Raw genomic sequence first — 17,908 nt, 5'->3', positions numbered from 1 at the left:
ATTATTGTCCATATATTTAAATTTTATTTTTAGATCTAATTTTGAGTTTTTGCTGTCATAATTATGGTAATTTTGTTTATAGTTTTTTATTATTTGAGCAATTATGCAGAAAGAAGTGTAGATATTCTTTCTAATAGAAGAAATAAATTTGAAAGTAATCAGATCGAATTTGTAAAAAGACCACAGAGTCGAACAATGACCATCAATAGTCATCAAATGGAGCTAACGATCCCCTATGACACATAATATTATGCTCTATCAACTTCATTAGATATTTCAAATTAAGATTATGTTTTTATAAGTGGTTTATTATTAGACTTTTTATACAAAAATATATAAACATATGAATTTGTATCTCATATCTGTATACAATTTCTATTAATGAAATTTCTAGTTTTTGATTTCTTTTTAAAAAAAAGTATCATAAACATTTTTTATTTGATAAAAAAATGATCATTCACAGTAAAAATATATAATAACAATAATTAAATCTTAATTTCAAACCAGTTGAGATATGCTATATGAGTTTTTTTTTTTTCAATATTTGTTCTATTCAAATTAATAAAATATGATTTTTAAAAAAATTTTGAAATATATTTTGTGGAACTATAATAAAAAAAAAAAAACAAATGTTTATGCTCACACTCCAAATAATTAATAAATGAACAAATAATTTATTGGGTTTTTAATTTAATCCCTCTATTATATTAAAAAAAAAAAGAGAATAAAGTACATGATAAATTAATTCACAAAAATGTTGAAGGAAAAAATTATTTGAAAAAACAAAACTTTATAAATTTGGCCACTGTAAATAATAAATTATAAAAGCGAGAGATGAAGCTAGGGCCACATGCAAATAGCTAGGTAGAAAATAATTTAAATAACAAAACTAAAAAATGACAAAGGAAAGAGGGTGACGAAAGGAAAGCTTGTTTTGTAGCTACCAAGAAGATACGAAATAAGAGAAGAGGAGAGAGAGAGAAAATAAAAAAGAAAGAAAAAAAAAAATGAAGAAGAAGAAGATAGAGGTGAAAGAGTAAGGCCCCTATAATCTCCAGACGGTGGCCCCAACCATCGCCGCATACGACACATTTGGCTGGGTGAGAGCTGCCTCTACAGTGACACTCTCTCAATTTTTACTTAACAATAATTTTCTTTTTTTTTTTTTTCCCTTTTTTGTAGATTTATATGTAATGTCAAATAATCATAAGAAAAATAAATACATAAATATATACACATACATAAGGAAAATAGAATGATTATGTGTATGGTGGTCATGTATGTGTTGTCTATATACATGGCAATAAATGATTGAGGAACAATTTAATACCGAGATCGAGTTTTATTATATATATATATATATATATATATATACGATTATTATAAAAACAACAACTTCTGAGAAAGAGGAGAAGCAAAATACGTCTAAAGATTGCTTGTTTTCTTCTCTTCTTCTTCCGGATTGTAGCTGTCCCCTTTATACTTTTCTCTTGGTTCTTTCTGGGTTTTAACTTAAATCTTTCTTCTTGGTTCCTTCTGGTTTCCATCTGAAAACTAGCTTTTCTTTCTAGAGGTAACATATCCAAGTCCCAGATTTTTTTTAAATGTTTTTTTTCAGTTATTTCTGTTTCTTTTCTGAAATTCTGTGGATAAACTATATAGAAGAAGCACTAGCAGTGTTCATATATGGGAATTAATGGTTTTTTAGTTGAATTTGACCTTTCCATAGATTTGCTTGAATTCAAGAAATAAAAAAGAGCGTCAAGACTTGAAGATGGCTGCTGCTTCATCATCTTCGCCATTTTTTCGGGCTAGAGAGGAAAATCAAAACCAGATATTGCAGCAGCAAAATTCATCTACAGCTATTTCTGCTCCTCCTCAAAAGAAAAAGAGAAATCAGCCTGGAACACCAAGCAAGTAGCTATAACTCTCTATAACATATATATATCATATATATTTCTCATTAAAAAACCCTATTTCTAATTTTTCTTGAAATTGGTTAATCCAATTACAATTCTATTATTTTTCTGGGGTAATTGAAGGAATTAGAAAGTTTGTTTTTATTAAATATTTTTAATTTTGGCATTTCTGATTGCAGATCCAGATGCAGAAGTGATAGCACTATCTCCCAAGACACTGATGGCAACAAACAGGTTCATATGTGAAGTATGCAACAAAGGTTTTCAAAGAGAGCAAAACCTACAGCTCCACAGAAGAGGACACAACCTCCCATGGAAGCTAAAGCAAAAGACTACAAAAGAAGTGAAGAGGAAAGTGTATTTATGCCCTGAACCCACATGCGTCCACCATGACCCTTCTAGGGCTCTTGGTGACCTTACTGGTATCAAGAAACACTATTCAAGAAAACATGGTGAGAAAAAATGGAAGTGTGAGAAATGTTCAAAGAGATATGCTGTGCAATCTGATTGGAAAGCCCATTCTAAGACTTGTGGCACTAGAGAATATAGATGTGACTGTGGCACTCTTTTTTCAAGGTAATTAATTATTTAATCATTTTTATGCATATAATGATATAGTCTTATCAGAATTTGGATATTTTCATTCATTTTGTTCATCATTTTGGCTATAGACAAAAATATATACGATAAATGAAAGAAAGATTTGGGGACTGAGAATTTTATGGAAGAGCAAAAAGGGTTCTGGGTCTGGTCTGGTCTCTGCTGCTATTTTCTTTCTTTCTTTCTTTCTCCTATTTTGGTTTACTTGTAGATTGTTTTCTTTCATTTTCTCTTTCTCTCTATCTCTTACACTACAAATATGGCAGAAGGACTGGTTGCATGTGAATAATCTGCGAAACTGCCATGGCTCGGAGGTCTCTCAACAGAAATGAAGAAAACAAAAGCCTAATTTTTTTTTTTTTTTTAAAAAAAAAGACACTTTTCTTTCTTTTCGTTCTTTCTTTCTTTCTCGATAACAGCGCCGGTTCCTTCATTTCTTTTATGTATTCACGTGTTGTTGTTATAGAGTGTCAGAAAGGGGATATTGTTACTGGGTTTGTTCTCATGTGAGTTGGATATATATGTTATGGAGTTTGTTCTCTTCTGCGTTGGCTCAGCTCCTTTTCCTATACTTCTTCCCCTTGTATAACGTTAGGGTTGTGGGGTTTATATGCTCCCTTTCTCTTTCTCTCTTTGTCTTTCTTTTCCCATTTCACTCTCTTTTTAGCAGTAATTAAGTAACTCTACTCTCCATTGAATCTCTCCCTTCTCATTTTCATGGCTGATCGAAACTGTCATGAAAATGTGCTCATTCATTGATGACTTTCACGATTATGGAAAATATTCTTTCGAAATGAAAGATGGTTTTTTGTTTAGTTTTTACATTTATTGAAGCATTAGTTTCTCAAATGGACTAGCTTATAAATTTCTGGTTTTTCATCAAATTAGTAAATAGCTCTACGCTTCATTTATTGAAGACCCAGTTCTTGAAATAGTACTTAAACTTTGATTGATTTATCATTTTCACAAGCTTTCATCTTTTTTTTTTTCTTTTCATTTTTTGTCATCTTCATTTTTCTAATGGTGTTCATTTTATTGTTTGCAGGCGTGATAGTTTCATTACTCATAGGGCCTTTTGTGATGCATTAGCTCAAGAGAGTGCAAGGCATCCTACAAGCTTAAACACTCTTGGAACTCATTTATATGGAAATAATCATATGAGTTTAGGCTTGTCTCAAGTGGGTTCTCAGATTCCTCCATTACAAGATCAAAACCACCACCATCCATCTACTAATATGTTAAGATTAGGCGGAGCTGGGGCCGCGAAATTCGAACACATAATCTCTCCTCCTCCTCCCAATTCGTCTACATTTTTCATGTCGGATTCAAACCAAACTTCATTTCCAAGCAAACCCTTGCATGGCCTTATGCAACTCCCTGATCTTCAAAATTCCACCAATAATAATAACTCTACCAATCTTTTTAATCTCAGCTTCTTTTCGAATAATACTACCCCTAATCGAATGAGTGGTAATGACAATGGCGCAAATTCCAGTACTGGTACAGCTACCAATTTGGTGAACTCAAGCTTCTTGAATCCAAATCCAAACCCAAATCTTTATAATATGGATGATCATGTTAGCTCCACAGCCGGAATACACTCTCTTTATAGTAACTCAATGCAGCAAGAAAATATCACCCCACACATGTCTGCAACTGCATTGCTTCAAAAAGCTGCTCAAATGGGTTCAACAAGTAGCCCAAACAATAATTCTACTCTGCTAAGAGGCCTAGCCGGCAGTTCTTCATCGGCTAGTACTAAAGCTGACCGGCCACCACTTGTGTCTACTAACTTTGGCAACGCGGAGATAGAAAGCCAAAACCAACTCCAAGGTCTAATGAATTCTCTTGCTAATGGAGGCTCTTCCATTTTCGGAGGCGGACATGGCCATGATGACAGCTTTGGTGGATTCGCCGGTGGGATATCATTAGAACAGCCTCATAATAGTGGGAATTTCAGTAATGTAGAAGATGCTAAGTTGCATCAAAGTCTTGGAATGAGCATTGGAGGGTCTGATAAGCTGACTTTGGACTTTTTGGGTGTTGGAGGGATGGTAAGGAACATTGGTGGAGGGCACCATGGGATCACTTTAAGCTCTTTGGATACAGAAATAAAGTCGGCACAAGGTAATAAACCCTTTTAATTTAAGGCAGTGAAGAGAAGATTATTGCATTTGAGAAGAAAGAGAACAATTAAAAGGCGGAATGTTGCAGTTTAGGTATGCATATTGTAATGTACTTTGTTTTGTCTTGGTTTGGTTAGGATTTTGGTGCAACAAGTGCCTCTCAAGAATATTAATTTCTATCCTTAATTTCAATTAATTTATCTTTGTGTGTACTCTTTTAGTAGCTTAATTGGAAATTGACCTAAACCACTCCCTCTCTCTCTACTTGATAGTTGATAGTTGATAGTCACACCTCATGAGATTGAAATTTGTTATTTCTTTTTAATTGTAAAATTGAATTTTTCATTTAAAAAAAAGTTTCTTTTCTTAGTACATTAAATTTAATTTCAAAATGCTTACCAGGTCAAAACATATTCTAATGTATAGTGGAATAATTTCAGCTAGACATGCAGTTGGAATCAATAGTAAAAATCCGATAATTATTACACTTACTTAAATGTGAAAAAAAATGAAAAGAATTGAAAATTATACTTGGTTTTCTAGAATTGTTTTTATTTTTAATTTTACTAGCATTTTTTTTTCCTAGAACCAATTATTTCACTTAGTTATAATATTTTAATAAAAATATAATCCATTTCTTGCATCTTATTTAATTTACAAGGTAAATGTTCAATGATTAAATTATTAATTAATGTTATTTTATCAGTATTTACGAAGAAAAACTAAGACAGAGTTCCATTCATTCAGATATTCAAAGTCACGTTGAGAGTAGTATTATTATTAGTACAGTGTTAAAACCAAGAAGGTCTAATCGATAACTCTGTCTTTAAAGAATCTTCACTCTCTAACTACCCAACAGACTCGACAAGTTACAATTCCCTTTTTATTCTTTGTCCAGTTACAAAATATTTTATTAATTTAATTTCAGAGACAGGTAAGAAAATAAATTAAAAATGCTATTTCAATTCTTTTTATATGTAAGAATTTTGTTTGCTCACCTAATTAATACCTAACCCTACAATTAACAATACAAAAAACCCAAAAGGCAATTGCAGAATTTCAGGTCTCTTGCTGACATTCCATGGTCAATTTTCTTTTCTTAATTTTTCATTTCAAGTTGACTACGTTCAAGAAACATGCAGTGATGTCCACGTTAAAAGAGAAGAACACTGTTCTATTTATTTTTGTTTTAATTTGTTTTGCCTTTTTTAAAGAAAAGAAAAAAGAAAGAAAGAAGAATAGGGTTTCAGCTTTCAGGATTCTTTTTGAAAGATTGTGTTTGGGTATGGAGATTTTATGAGGAAGAGAGAGTGAGAGAGCAACTGACAGTGTGGTGGCCGTATTGTTCATATTGTGCAGAGAAAAATAGCAGCAGGAATTGTTCGTTATTGTAATTATAGTGAAACTCATGTGGCAGCTTTGTCGTAATTCTTGTCTTTTCTTTCTCTTTATGGAATCATCAGCCCGTGACTGTGAAAGTATGTCAAATTTATTTTTTAAATTTTGAACCCACCTATATATATATATATATATATACTGTAATTATCATCTATATATGCTTATGTATTTATATGTACAGACTCATATTATTACGCCCATCTAATTCCATATTCTTGTTTTTTCACTGGTGTAAAAATTCTGATATCGGTTTGGACAAGTTTCAAATATCTGATTTTGCTGATAAAGCTCACCTAGAAGGAAAATATTCAGACTGGATCCATGACTCTATATATGAATCAAATTAATTAAAATAGAATTTTTTAAAAGATTGTTTCCATTTTATCCTTTTTTTTGCCCTGTGTATGGTTAGAAATATCATCATTTCAATAAAAACATATATTTTCATTGATTTAGTCCACGAGTGAGGTTATGAATTCGGTCTAAATAAGTAAATCTCAAAAAATAAAAAAAAGAGTCTATTTTCGTTCATCCAACCATCCTAATATGTTTCCCATAATGAAATAATTGACCTAGAAAGTAGTATTTATAGGCATTTTAATTACAATAGCAGTATTGTAATTAAGTATTTGGCTGATAACCTAGATGGAAAAATTATTATATATGAAAAAATTAAATTAAAATTGAAAATAAATGTCTATGTCATCACCTACTGTATTCACAAAAATGAAGAAAGTTAATCCCTCAAGCAGCTGCAAATGGGCATTTCCCATTTGTAGGAGAAGTCTCAGTCTCATAGGAAGTGTACACAAAAGTAGATTCTCAGAAACACAATAACGAAATATTCTCTAATAAGCAAGAAATGATTGTTGTAGAAGTTGATGGAATACATTTATTTTTATACATATAAATTTAATGTTTTTGAATCTAAGCATGCAATTATTTTTTCACAAAAAGGGTCGTTTGCGTATTGCCCGCAACAATTGAATTCCCATTCCAACAGAATAAAATGGTCAAAAACAGTGCGTTTTAGGGTTGATTACACCTTGACCCAAACGTATTCAATTTATTTGGTTCCATTAGGTGGGCTCACGCTAGGCCGGACTGGTATTTCCTAATCATATCTTACAGGTATAGTTCGTATGAGTTCGCTTTTACTAATTCAACAACCTGTTATAACGCATTCAATTTATAATTATGATTGATTTATCTAAATTCAGTCTATAAATTCATTCGTGAATTAAATTAATGAAAAATAACTATTTATTATGAATATGGCTAGTTTTAAATATGTAACATGATCGATTTACAATTTTTTTAAAAAAAATATTTATTTTAATTAGTTTGATCGTGGATCCGATTTAATCAAGTTTAATCCTTCAAAATAAATATTTGTTATGAATTTGACCAAGCTAAGGGCCCAAGTTGAGGTGTAAAATGGTTTATCTTTAAGCCAGCTAAGCCAAACAAGTTTTTTCTTTTTTTCTTTTTTTTTTTTTTAAATTTGAGAAGTAAAACATTATGACACATCAATCTGAATAATGGTTTATTCCTTTATAGTTGAAATAATTCTGAATAATTAATTTTAAAATGGAGAAACTGTTATTATTTTCTTATATGTCATGATTTTAAATTGTTGAATTGAATAATTGATATAATTGATGCCAGAATTGGAAGGTCATGATAATGTTTCCTCCTTCCTCTCCAAGCAGAAAAATTCTTTATGCTATAAAAAATGTATTTGATTTAGCATTCCAAAAAGTAATAATTGCAAACAAGAAATAGGGAAAATTATTATTTCATCCTTGAGGTTTTACATAATTATTTAAGTAGTCCTCGAAATTTATACATATATTTATAACGTCCTTGAGGTTTGCCACCGTCATATTAACTAGTCCTTCCGTCAAAAAAATACATTTTTTCTGTTAATTTTGAAAGGAAAAGATGAAATTATCCTTTGAAAAAATAATTATTTCGTCCCTGAGGTTTGCCATAATTATTAAGTAGTCCCCGACATTTATACAAATATTTATAATGTCCATGAGGTTTACTTCCGTCATATTAATTGGTCCTTCCATAAAAAAATACACTTTTTCCGTTAATTTTGAGCGGAAAAGACGAAATTATCCTTTATAAGTTTTCATTGACATTATTGTCAATCCATTTCCTTTAAAATATCTGAAACTCAAATTTTCACCATCTTCTTCAACCCAACGCGGTCTTTATTGCCACCACCGTGTCTTTGTCAAGTATCATCTCCATAACCAGATTACCAACAAAACTAAAAGGGAAAATAATTATTTTGTCGCTGAGGTTTGCCATAATTATTTAAATAGTCTCCGTCATTTATACAAATATTTATAACGTCTCTGAGATTACTTCCGTCATATTACTTGATCCTTTCGTCCAAAAAACACATTTTTTGCTGTTAATTTTTAATAGAATGATCAAACTAACCTAAATCCTCTAATCAAGGAGAGAGAGATAAATGGATGAAGGGTGATGATGGCTTGATTGAGTTTGGATATTGGGTTTTAGTTTTGGTGGTGATCTGGTTATGGAGATGATAGTTTTCATTGACACGGTAGTGGCAATGAAGACCGCGTTAGGTTGAGGAAGATGGTGAAAATGTGAGCTTCAGGTATTTTAGAGGAAAGGGATTAATAATAATGTCAATGAAAACTTATAAAGGATAATTTCGTCTTTTTCACTCAAAATTAACGGAAAAAATGTATTTTTCTTTTGGAAAGACCAATTAATATGACGGAAGTAAACCTCAGGGACGTTATAAATATTTGTATAAATGTAGGAGACTACTTAATAATTATGGCAAATCTCAGGGACGAAATAATTATTTTTCCAAATGATAATTTCGTCTTTTCTTCTCAAAATTAATGGAAAAAGTGTATTTTTTTTTACGGAAGGACCAATTAATATGACGGCGGCAAACCTCAGGAACGTTATAAATATATGTATAAATATCGAGGACTACTTAAATAATTATGTAAAACCTCAGGGATGAAATAATAATTTTCCCCAAGAAATATTGATCACAGCAGCAATTCCTTAACACACTTAATCGCTATTTTTTTTTTATTCATTAAAAGGCTCGATGAGCTGTAGTACACAATAGAGATAGCTTTCATTTGGACTTATCAAATTAGTGAAAATACTGGTGATCGAAAGGAGTCGAATTCGAGACCTTGTCACTCCTCACATAAGTGAGAAGACGAATCAGACACACCTGATTGACAATCACTAATTTATTTTAAGATATTTTAGATATTTTATTTATTTGTTTGTTGAAAATTAAATGGATTAAAATAGTATTGTACGCTGCATCAAAAAACGAGTCATTTGATACAATCGAAAGGATTGAAATTTGAAAAATCACACTCCCTAAAGTTTTATAGAAAGTAGAAAGACAAGCTAAAATATAAGAATGCATCATTGACAAATATGTTAATTATACATATGTTGGTTGGGTCCAACTCAGTTATGGGTACTTTTGCCATCTCCGATGTGAAATTGTTTTTACTGCCAATTATAAGTTCCCCTCTAATTTTTATTTTTCTTAATTTTGGATAAACCAAGAATGAGTTCGTTGGATTAATTTTGTATTGATAAAAATACATTTTCATGAAAACAAAATATAAAGATGCAGTAAAAACCATTTCATATATAGATCATTTTATGATTTTTCTTCGTTAACTATCCAATTAGATGGTTAGAATGCGACTGGTTTCAAGAAAATTGAAAAAAGAAAATCATTATAAGAACTTGAGAGGAGTTTCTTAAAAGAAAAAGAAAATATTTTGAAAGGGCGACGTGTGATTTAGTAGCAGGGTTTTTGTTTTATTTGTATTATTTGTCAAATAGGGGGACTTTCACATATACTTAATCATTAATTGTTTCAAAAGCTAAAAATCATATGGTTCAATAAATATTTATTGCTATGTTTTTAAAATTAAAAATTAGGAGTTGGGAACATTGTTTTTTTTAAGAAAGTAGTGGAAATTTTTAGAACGTTATAGTATGCTATTTTTGGCCAAATTTATGGGCTGATCAATATATTACTAATTAAATATAGATTTTTGATTTTCACCGAGAAAAAGACAAAAAATATTAACTAATAATATTAATTATTTATCGATTTGATATATGAATTGACTTATATATTCAAAATAGATAAGTCTTATCCTTTATTGTTTATTTGGCACTTTATAATTTCATCGGTTAAATATTCAAGAATCGAACGATATCATTTAAAAGTCAAATGAAATGGACATTAATCAAGCCTCTTCTTTGGACGATTTTATAAAATCAATTTACCGACAAATAAATATAGTAATAACAATGAGAATTAATATAGTTAGATCAATAATTTTGTTACAAGCTGCATCTTAAACTAATTACATGATTGGCTAAGGTGGATGTCCTAAAACTTAAAGGTAGGTTCAATTCTATTCTCATCACTCTTATTTTTTAATGGACTATCCTTAACAAAAATTATGATTATATTTATCAAACTGTGGCTTTGTAAAATACCTTTTATCATAAAAACTAGGTCATCTTCCTTCCCAAAATCTCATGCTATTTTAAGTCTAGAGACGTTGTGAAACTTTAAATTTTATTATTCCTCCTCTTCACATTCATTATGGAAATTTGATTGAATTAAGCTTCCATCCACTTAAAATCAATTCTAAAATCATATAATTTAGAGAAGAAGTGTATGGGAAAATATTTTGCAGTATAAATACAAATTACAAAGTGGAATAGCATTCTCATATTAAAATTCTCCGTTATAATTAAATTGAGACTGGTTGAGAATCTGAAAGGCTAAAACGCATAATGTTACAAGGTGATTGATTGAGATGGAAACGCATAATAGGATTCTGAATCTTTTCTTTTTTTTTCTTTTTTCCTTCTTTTTTTTTTTTTTTTTAAACTTAGATTCTAACTTCCAATACCATTAAAACTATAACGTATATTTCATCAAATGATGAGATTTAGAAATTGCAACCTAGTTTAAATTAATTCAACATACTCGCTCTTTTCTGACAAAGATAATTCCCAATCACTTAATTTTCAGGAGTAAATTTTTCTTCTGAGTTACACAAAAGAAAAATATTCCAACAAACTTGAGGACAGAGAATATAACGGATAAAATGACCTTATTTAGTACTTTTACATCATGCTTATGTGTATTCCTTCTCCAGCTTGATTTTTCTCTAAAATACCTTTTCTATTTTTTCAGATTCTTTTTTACTTGATTGTTGAATGATTTTTTATTTCTGGGTTTTGGTTTCTTTTGTGTTGGTTTCAAATTTGAAACTTGCAGCAGTATTTAGTGCCTAAGAAAATGTGGAGATTCTCACTTTTTAGTCTGAGGCTTTCAATTCTGCTCGTGGTGGTTCTATTTCAGAGGATCATAAATTTGATAAACTGGAATGGTTATTTGCTTATTCTATCGAAACATGACAATTAAAGTGAGAACTGAATCTACCAACAATGTGTTGTTTAGGGTGGCAAGTGATCTTAACCCATAAGTAAGGGTTGAGAACACAATTTCTATCCCCGGAGGGCGCACTTTGCTAGGACGGCGAAAAATAAAAAAAATAAAAAAAATAAAGTGATGTGTTAGGGATCCAAGGAAATCCCTGTAATAAAGCATATGTTATATATCAGAGTACAGGTCCCCCACTCAGCAATAGCATGCACAAACTTAGCTAAAAAAACCTTATCAATCTTCCATTTTGGTATTGAGACCACAGATTGATAAAAAAAGGCATATGCTGATTTCATTTGCAGATGATATATAATAATGATTTCAGACTTATCTCATTGCATTCAATCTGAAAAGATCTAATCTCCAAGAGTGGATACACATACATCATAGAATGAGAATAATAATAATAATAATAAAAGATTGCAGATAAGAAATTGCAATTGGGAAGCTTAAAAGGTAGAATTTCAGCACTTGAACATTACCCTTCTTTAGTATAAGGAAGATAGATATTCAAATAATATACTGCAATACTAACTCAATGACGAACTAAAAATATTTAATTTTCAGTCTGAACTTTGAAATGGTAATGAAAATTGTGAAATCTATAATATTAAAAGAAAAAATGCAAAATTATTTTCTTAATGTATAAACTTGTAAATGTAAGGATTTTCATTTCTATATGGTATAATAAGGTATATTATCCCTCTACATGTTATGTATCCAGCAAAATTTCTCTAGCAGAAACTAAGCTCCATGTTATATGCATATGAACTAGCTAGTCTTCATCATATATATATATATATAATATCTAAGAAAGCATTATATGAAAGCTCCTGAAAATTTTCTATATTACTGTAACTAATTAACAAGTAAAAGAAAAAAAGGAAAGTAACATTAATTCAAAAGCAGCAGACAAGAAAAATGTTGCAGCTAAAGTCACTATCCAAAATATGATTGATCAAACTCCTAGGTACACTTGAAGGGAAGAAGCAAGAAGATAAGATACAGCTTCAACAAAATTCAGCTCTCTCATATTTAACACGGCACATTTCGGATTTCTGAGTCAATGCTTCATGTGTCTCTTAGCTATTTTCAATGCCTTTCACAAACCCTGCAAATTAAAATAAAATGACTTTGTGTTAGATTTATATTTTATCAGAAACAGGAGAAACATATAGATTTGAGTAAATTAAGATAATCGGTAGGTACAAGTTTTAATTTTTATCGACATAAATGTATATATATAGTGCAAGAAAATTTTTTTTTTCAGGTGGTAATTTTTTTTTCTGTTTATATATTGGTGAAACAGTAGAAAGTGTCTCAATCATAGTTGTTATTGCATGGAGGTGGGGCTTCTAATGTCCTGTCTTTTGGGAAGTAGTACAAATTTTCTGCCATATATCTGCAATTTTTTAAGCAAAAAAGAAAAAGAAAAAAGAATGTGGGAAAAAAATTCTAAAAATAAAATTCTTTATTCCTTACATCAATATTCTTTTTCACTCCTCACCCAATTGTCTGCGCAAATAATCTTGCTAAGAAAAGTTTAATTAAACTTAAAACTAAATTAATATTTCATAGTGAAATATTAATTAATTTACAAGTGAATATTATGAATAGCTAATTAAAGGGAAAAGACATTTCGTTTGAGCATCCTAAGAGCAGCACTCGTGACTCGTGAACTGAACTCTGCCAAACAAATATAATTTCATATACACACACACGGATATAATGCATATGTGAGTGTGATAAAAGGTGAAAAACAAGAAAAAAGAAATAAAAACAAAAAGACAAGAAAAGAAACAACACCCATATGTACTCTCTCAACACTGTCCCCATTCAAAGAGACTATGTCAGAGACATGAGAATACCGTAATAAATTTTCTAAAAGAAAAATAAAAATTCAAGAACTCCAAATGAACAGTAAAAAGCATTAAGATGCACATTTACCAATGAAATCAAGAATTTACTTTTTAATCATATATAATCATTTAAGCACGTCACACCTGGTAGTGGTGGTAGTAAAGAAAAGAAGAAGGTTGGTTAGTTTTTTTACGTACCAGTAGTACTTTTTCTTTCTTCTCTCTCATTATCTATTCATCATCTTTTTTCTTTTATTGCCCCTTTTCTTTCTGTTCTTTCTCGTCACTGAAAATTCCCATTTCCTCCAAAAGATTGACTTGTCGGCGCCGGCGCAGTAATGTTTCTGTCTGAATCCAAAGAAGAACTCATATCTATTGATTGTTGTTGTGGTGGCTGTTTTTCTCTTTGAGAAAACCCTCCACTCATGCTTCTTACTATTTGTCCAACGCCAAGAAAGTCCCTGGTTAATCTGTCAGATCCACCAATGCTCACGTTTAAACCATGCTGCAATTTGGCTTCCTCTATGTTGTTATAAGGGTTTTCTTGTCCATGCCCAGAACCGAAAATGGAAGGATTACCTGCTGTGAATGAGTTCATTAGGTCATGAAGATTGTTTTCATTTTCACTGAAAATCCCACCGAAATTAGCTCCAACCAGCGGTTGCCTATCCGATCTTGAAGAAGAGCTACTACCAAATGTTCTTAGCAATGAAGCACTGTTAGAACTTGAAGTCGAACCTATTTGAGCTGCTTTTTGAAGCAATGCTGTAGCTGACATGTGAGGGACTATATTGTCGTTTTGAACGGAAGAGCTAAAGAGAGAAGAGACGCCTGAGCTAATTTGATGATGATGGTCGCTCATTATGTTGTTTGAGAATATAGTTGACCCTTCATTGCCATTTCCACTACCACCATTTATTAGCAATCCTGGAGATTGTAGATTGTTTGAGTTATTGACAGTGTTGCTACTAGTAATGTTGCTTGTAGTGCTGTTACTGGAGAGAAAGCTTAGGTTAAACATATTGGAAGCGGAGGGCGGACCAGGAGGAGGAGGATTGGTGGTTGTAGTATTATGCAGATCGGCGAATTGCATTAGTCCGTGATGGAATGGCTTATTTTGCAATAATCCTTGTTGAGATTGGTGGTGATGTTGTTGTTGTTGTTCATCATGATAACTCTGGTTAGATTCTGGCATGAAGTAAGCTGATGATGACATATGCTGAGGAGGTCGAAACGAAGATGATCCTATTGGAGGAAGAAGATGATCAAATTGTCCGGTTCGAGCACCTCCACCAAGTCTTAGAATGTCACTCGATTGATCTTGCATTGAAATTTGAGTACCCACTTGAGATAAGCCTAAGCTCATGTTGCTACCGCCATATAAATGGCTTCCTATACTGTTCAAATTTGAAGGAGGATTTCTTGCACTTTCTTGAGCCAGTGCATCACAAAAAGCCCTATGAGTGATAAAACTGTCGCGCCTGCAACAATAATTAGAGAATTAGGGAAATTAGTAGATAATAATTAAGCTAAAAAACAGTAGCTTTAATTAGGAATTCAATGTCTTTTATTTCTACAACAAGACGAAATTATTTAGGTTTTGAAAATAATTCTTGAAAATGTTGAAAATAAGCCAAGGCACAACATTGTGATTTCCTATAGAAAATGTATTAATTTGATCCCACGATATATGTAAATATATATGTAAAGTCCAAACAGAGACATTAAAGAAAATGATGGCAGTCTCCACAACTTAGGTAGACATGTAATCTATTTCAAGATTTTCTTGACTCTTAAATTTGGCTTGCATTCCTGTTGACATGTCCCATCGCACTATATACGGTCCAACAATATTGACAACTCAAAATAAAGCAGTATAAACATTATTAGGGTTACATTAATTAAGTTCAGTAGTAAAAGTAAGAAATAAAAAATAAAAATCGATATGTGTTATTAGTTAGGAAGAGAAGAGCTTGAATCGAAGTAGGGAAAAAGAAGAAGAAGAAAGAGGAGTGTGAAAGTGAAGAGGTTCAACTATAATTTCCGTAGAAGACAGAAACATAATAATTATAATGGGGTAGGTTGGGGAAGAGAATTTCACCAGAAATTGAATAATATCATTAACCAATCACACCATGAAATACCATTTCAAGAACTGAAAGCTCAATAAATGCAACTAGAGAATGTATTCAACATCATGAAAAGCAGTCAATCAAGCAAGTCCATTTCAGGAACTACTTGTTATTATTGTTATTGTGTCTTTTATAAAATATAACTTAAATGCAAAAAAAAAAAAAAAAAAGTATATTCAATAATAGCCTCATGATCGGTTCGCTTTAATAATTTTTATACCCAAAACAAGAAAATTTTAAACCATTACTTAAAATTTCACTTTCCTTTCTGAATTAATTTTTCTAGCCTGGTTATTCTCTTACAGTTGTAACAGCAGCCATGGAAGAAAAGAAAGAAAGAAAGAGAGAGAGAGAAGGAAGAAGGGTTTGTTAGGGCCTACGTTATCATGAAAAGGAGTACCTGCAACAGTACAGAGCTGATCACATCTAGCCAACCCATAAGAGAACAAACAAGGTAAACAACACACAGCAGCAAGGGCTCTACATGGCATAGCAACACGTGAATAGGAAAAGGTAAACAACCAAAAGGGGCGGTGGTTCCAAGGTGAAAAAAAGAAAAAAGAAAAAAGAAAAACAAAATGAACTACTATTTTTTTTTTTTTTACTTTTCTTTTTAAAATTTTTTTTAGCTTAATATAATTTCTCTTCTCTCCTTCCTTCACTCGTTGAAAACTCTATGACCATGGCAGTTTCCAGAGATTATTCACGTGGGAGCATGTTTTCTGCTATTTCAACGTCTCCTCTACAGTATCAGTGAAGAAAAGTTAAAAAAATTATGAAAAAATAAAGAAACTGATAATCAAGAAAGAAAAAAAAGAAAGAATCTTTAGCCCTAAAACAAACAGGCAAAGTACTAGTACTCCTATAACGCCTCTCCCTTTTTCTTTTCTTGAGTTAAAGATGATTAATTTTATGTCTAAGAAGAAAGAAGAAACTAAAATTACCTTGAAAAAAGAGTGCCACAGTCACATCTATATTCTCTGGTGCCACAAGTCTTAGAATGGGCTTTCCAATCAGATTGCACAGCATATCTCTTTGAACATTTCTCACACTTCCATTTTTTCTCACCATGTTTTCTTGAATAGTGTTTCTTGATACCAGTAAGGTCACCAAGAGCCCTAGAAGGGTCATGGTGGACGCATGTGGGTTCAGGGCATAAATACACTTTCCTCTTCACTTCTTTTGTAGTTTTCTGCTTTAGCTTCCAAGGTAGGTTGTGTCCTCTTCTGTGGAGCTGTAGGTTTTGCTCCCTCTGGAACCCTTTGTTGCATACCTCACATATGAACCTGTTTGTTGCCATTAGTGTCTTGGGAGATAGTGCTATCACCTCTGCGTCTGGATCTGTTATGAAAAATGCCAAACAACAAACTATTAGAAAATTCAACAAATTAAAAAAATTTAATTAGAAAGGATGAAATTATTTTGGAATTTATATAATATATTTATGAATACATATACGCATGTCAATTCCGCTCAAAAGTTTCTTACAGTTTCTTAAATGGGGTTTTTAATGCAAAATCTGAACAAAAAAAAAAAAACCAGAGGAAAAAGAAAATCAAGGTAGGAGATGGGTTAGTTGAAAAATTCATAAATTGAAATTATTTTTTAATTTATTTTAATTAGATAGATCTTAGACAAAAATTGTTGATACTTGCTTGGTGTTCCAGGTTGGTTTCGCTTTTTCTTCTGGGGCGGCGGCGCCAGAGCTGAAGATGAAGTTGGTGTTGAGGAATGCTGTTGTTTCATCTGGTTTTGATGATCTTCATCTCTAACTCCAAAGAAAGGCACGGATGAAGAAGAAGCGGCCATCTTTTTTGTAAATAAACACACTTGTCTTTCTTTTTCTTCTTCTTCTTCTTCTTCTTCTATTAGTTCTTCAATTTCTTCTCCTTGCAAAGAAATTTATAATCAAGAAACCAAACAAACCCCACATGCAAATTTAAGTTCTGTCTCGAAATCTTTAACTGAAAATCCCAACAAAACACAATTGAAGCTTTTTGACACTGATTAAATGAGAACCCTAAAATGGAAAAAATATCTCTATATCTTTGAGAGAAAGAGACCTAGAATAGATTCTTTAAGAAAAAATTCAAGAAAAAGAGACTAAAGAAGAGAGATTAAGAAAGAGAAATAGCGAAAACACATACACAAACAGAACCCATGAGGCATTTAGATTCCTCTTTCTCTACTACAGTTTCCTTTGTTTTAAACGCCAGATTTTGAACAAGTGAGGTTACTGTGCTTCTTTTTTTTGATTTGGTGTCATGCAGATATGCTCACACATATACATAATAATAATTAAAATTATATATATAATTTTTTTTTTCTTTTTTGCCCTTTTGTTTCTGATTTTGCTCTATTTTTC

The 17,908-nt window shown here is 31.4% G+C and overlaps 2 protein-coding genes and 1 long non-coding RNA gene across 3 annotated transcripts; 2 read left to right on the top strand and 1 right to left on the bottom strand.

The window, feature by feature from the left end:
- The first annotated feature begins 1,384 nt into the window (after positions 1 to 1,384).
- LOC105634207 (protein indeterminate-domain 4, chloroplastic) lies at positions 1,385 to 4,891 on the top strand. The gene is made up of 4 exons (XM_012217030.4): positions 1,385 to 1,573; positions 1,730 to 1,913; positions 2,099 to 2,495; positions 3,565 to 4,891. The coding sequence occupies exons 2-4, from the start codon at positions 1,775 to 1,777 to the stop codon at positions 4,661 to 4,663; spliced, it is 1,635 nt and encodes a 544-aa protein (XP_012072420.1). The 5' UTR covers positions 1,385 to 1,573; positions 1,730 to 1,774; the 3' UTR covers positions 4,664 to 4,891.
- Positions 4,892 to 12,422: 7,531 nt separating this feature from the next.
- Positions 12,423 to 17,352, bottom strand: IDD5 (indeterminate(ID)-domain 5). The gene is made up of 4 exons (XM_012217029.4): positions 17,199 to 17,352; positions 16,488 to 16,884; positions 13,610 to 14,892; positions 12,423 to 12,663 (listed from the first exon to the last, which is right to left on the bottom strand). Exons 1-3 carry the CDS (start codon positions 17,350 to 17,352, stop codon positions 13,695 to 13,697), a joined length of 1,749 nt encoding a protein of 582 aa, XP_012072419.1. The 3' UTR covers positions 12,423 to 12,663; positions 13,610 to 13,694.
- Positions 16,881 to 17,432, top strand: LOC149492405 (uncharacterized). The gene is made up of 2 exons (XR_016318859.1): positions 16,881 to 17,103; positions 17,211 to 17,432. It is a non-coding gene; the product is annotated as an uncharacterized LOC149492405 (long non-coding RNA).
- Positions 17,433 to 17,908: the final 476 nt, after the last annotated feature.

Source organism: Jatropha curcas, chromosome 11 (assembly GCF_041381405.1).
Source record: "Jatropha curcas cultivar XTBG-Jc1 chromosome 11, XTBG_Jcur_1.0, whole genome shotgun sequence".
Taxonomy (NCBI): Eukaryota; Viridiplantae; Streptophyta; class Magnoliopsida; order Malpighiales; family Euphorbiaceae; genus Jatropha; species Jatropha curcas.
Note: the sequence above shows the minus strand (reverse complement) of the source record. Positions and strands in the feature narration are given on the sequence as shown.